This window comes from Poecilia latipinna, unplaced genomic scaffold, assembly GCF_001443285.1.
Source record: "Poecilia latipinna isolate Pla-1442-1.1 unplaced genomic scaffold, P_latipinna-1.0 Scaffold412, whole genome shotgun sequence".
Taxonomy (NCBI): Eukaryota; Metazoa; Chordata; class Actinopteri; order Cyprinodontiformes; family Poeciliidae; genus Poecilia; species Poecilia latipinna.
Window position 1 is genome coordinate 205555 of NW_015113028.1, and position 3473 is coordinate 209027.

At 38.7% G+C, this 3473-nt stretch overlaps 1 protein-coding gene across 1 annotated transcript in view; it reads right to left on the reverse strand.

Annotated features, from left to right (window-relative positions):
• fam13a (family with sequence similarity 13 member A) overlaps window positions 1-3154 on the reverse strand; it is a 74125-nt gene extending 70971 nt beyond the window's left edge. The window contains exon 1 of the mRNA XM_015037622.1: window positions 2890-3154. Coding sequence (XP_014893108.1) covers window positions 2890-2916 — 27 coding nt within the window. The 5' untranslated portion in view covers window positions 2917-3154. The remainder of the gene's footprint in view (window positions 1-2889) is intronic.
• Between the last annotated feature and the right edge of the window lie 319 nt (window positions 3155-3473).

Consider the following 3473-nt stretch of genomic DNA (forward strand, 5'->3'; position numbering starts at 1 on the left):
ATTAATACAGTCTAGAGTTGATGTTTCTAATATTTTTTCCATTAACTGATAAATAATTGCATAGCAGGAAATGTTGGACAGGAGACTTTTCTTTTCTGGAATTTAAACCAGGTGAAGCTAAAACTGGCACTAGACGAGTTCTGGGTAGAGCATATTTACAAAGAAGGTTTTTATTTATTAGCTTAAATGCAAAAATGTTTATGTTTTGTACAGTTTTGACTGAATTAGTGTTCTGTGTAATTCTTTCAGTAATTGGGCTTGTTTAGAGTCTGTATTTAAATCATTATTAAATTAGTTTGGCGATCACGTCGTCATTCGATTAATCACGATTAATCCGATTAATCGTTTCATGTTCAGTCTGCAGGCGGTCTAAGGTGATCTAGAACCAGAATCCAGACCAAACACATTCCTGAGTGTTTGTCACTCTGTGGGAATGAAGGTGAAAGTGAAGAGAGAAACACAAAACTCTCCTGATCCCAAGGTCTTGTCACAGGATCATTCTGTGGACTGAAAAAACTCTCCGCTCAAACAGATTGTGCTGTCACTTAGTAATTTCACTTTCTGCCAGGCCTTTGGGAAGAAGCTGGCTGAGAACAAAAGGTTTCAGGAAGCCATTTTCCTCTATTGTTTTCAGAGACAGTCAGCTGTGACGCATCCTCTGTAATCCTCCCGCGTTTTGACAATGCTTTCACACTTCATGCACACAAAGACACAGTTCTATGAAAAAATGTTTTAAACCGCATCTCCAGTTGGCTTTCATTTAGCAGAAAACGTTGAAAAATATGTATTTAGTTGATTTTTCTTTCTGTATTGTATCAACGCCTCTTGAAGATAAATCTTATGCTGTTGAAAATCCAGTTTATTTGCCTTTAAATGGTAAAAAGAAAAGCAGATTTAAGTATGTTCATTGCAGCCATAAATAACTTGACAAATTCCCTCTGCCAAAGCTGAACAGGTTTTGGTGGAGGCAGTGTCATGATATGGGCCGGCATCTCCCTTAAAGCTGCAGTATGCAACTTGAAGAACATATTTTTTTGCATATTTGTTGAAACTGTCTCTTCATTGTGACAGAATCGTATGAAACAGATCATTTGCCTTCTTCCAGTGCTATCGAGAAACAACCAATCAGAGCCAGGAGGCGGGTCTTATCGCTGTTAATCACGCTGCTCATTCTTTCTCTCCTTCCACCGCTGCTGCGCTGCAGATAGCTGCTAGTTAGCATAGCTACCGATGATGGCGGATAACCAGTTTTCCTGCAACAGTAACTTGTTTCTCTGTCATTAGCACATTTAGTAGTGAATACATGAGGATGATTGACAGTGCTAGGACCCGCCTCTTGGCTCTGATTGGTTGTTTTTGGTTTGGAGCGGCGCATTTCTTCAGATGGGAAAAGTATCTCAGAAAATAAATTATTTTTTTTAGCAAATAATCTGTCTCATATTATACCGTCTCAACATGGTGACAGTTTTAACAAATATGTAAAAATATATTTTAAAAATAAAAGTTACAGAATGTGATGTTGTCCAGCAGCAGTGTGTGACCAAGCTGGTGATCAGGCCTGTTTGTCGTTTCATCAAACTTCGATCATGTAATCCAAAACATGACATCCACTTCCCAGATAAAACCAATTCTGTAAAACAACCACTAACTCTGTAACTGATTAGATGAATCATCTAAAAATATTGATCTCATTATGATTGATTTAGACCAGTTAAATCAATCAGTTAGATATGAAGTGCTCTAATGTCAGAAACACTTTAAAATACTGTTTATGTGTGTGAAAAAGTAGAAGAAATGTTTCTTAAATCACTAATGTGCTTTAAATAATCTCTGTTGAGTGGAGGATAATCCAGTTAAAATAAGGTTTTAACTGGATTATTTAAATTATTATTAGCTTAACTGATTATTATTATTATTATTATTATTATTAGTTATACATATTATTATGTAGAACTTGAGTTTCCAACTCATTTTCATTTTTGGCCATATAATGATTATGAATGTCCTAAAAGAACGGGTTTGATACCTGTTACAGTTTTTATTGTTTGCTTTGAGGAAGTTTTTATGAAAACTACTAATTCCAGTCGCAGATTTTGTCACGTATAACTTGGGAAAATGTCTTAGGAGTGAATAAATTTTCATCCATAGTAAGGAATTACTTACTTTAAATAAGCTCTTATATCTTGCTGAGTTACTTGTAAGTTAGTTTGTCTTATGGAAGTCTACGACGGTATCTGAACTGGAAATTGGACCAAAAACACTTGGTAAGATTTTGTATTCTTGCAGTGAAGAACTGAAACATCTTGTTGGGAATCCTTCATTTCCTTTAAACCAGAGATTTCAGAACTGAGTTCGTGGACCAAACGTCCCGGCCGGATCATCTCGTCCTGCTTTCTGCCCTCTGATTCATGGAGGGACGGCAGGCCCCGGCATGTCTTTGCCCTCCTCCTCCCCCTGCAGCTCCTTTTTTCCAGACTCCCTCCAGTATGTGGGTGGCCACTGGGCCAACTGGCAGCAAAAGCTCCACAGACGTCAAAAACAGCTCGGAAAAAACTTACAGTCGGGAAGAAAAAAAGGAGGAAAAGGGAAGTTTTAAGCAAGTGACGTAACCAAGTGATGAAATAACAGAGGTGAAAAGTCAGGAGTTTGTGAAAAGTGTATTTCTTTGTGTTTTACATGCATTGTTATTTAAGAAAAGAGATGAAATAAGTGCATTTGATCACTTGGTTCCCCTTTAAAAGATAAAGTTACTTCTACTTCATGAAGAAAAGCAGGACTGAGAGCAGGAAACAAACATATTTGGCATTTTTCCCCCAACACAGCCACTCAGAGGAGAACCGGCTCATTATTTTTATCCTTAAACTCACGTTCACAAGTTGCTTTACTTACACAGATGGTCATAGCTCCTGCCCCCATTCTTCCACCAAAAAAACTCCAACAGAGGCTTAAAGATGAGGGGCAAAACTGGAGCTATCCTGCTCTTCCTCCTCCTCCTCCTCTGTCAGAGGAAAAACCCCAGACCTCTGCCCAGAGGTCCGCCTTTAATCCTCAACATTTGAATCCTCCAAAAGCAGAAAGAAGATCCAGTTATGAAGAGTTTGTTGGTCAGTCAGTGCCGGTAGATTCAGCGCCGTTCAGCCCCATGAGGCACAGATTAGTCCCTCTTCCTCCCTCTTCATTCCCCTCTGCTCTCCCATGCTGAAACCCGAGCCGAGCTCTCCCATTGGCTCACTGAGGCGCTCATGTGACTCGGGATAAAATCCCAAACATGAACACGTCCTGCAGACTCCCTCTGCAAGGAAATGAGGCTGGGAAGATAGAGGATGATAACAGGGAGGAGAGGAAGACTGACCGCTGGGATAAAATCAATTCATTGCTAAAATATTATGTAAAAAAAGAAACTAAATTCAGAGGTTTTATAGGGACTGTAGCTGTAAATATTGATGTTTATGATTTTTAAAAGCTTTTAAAAA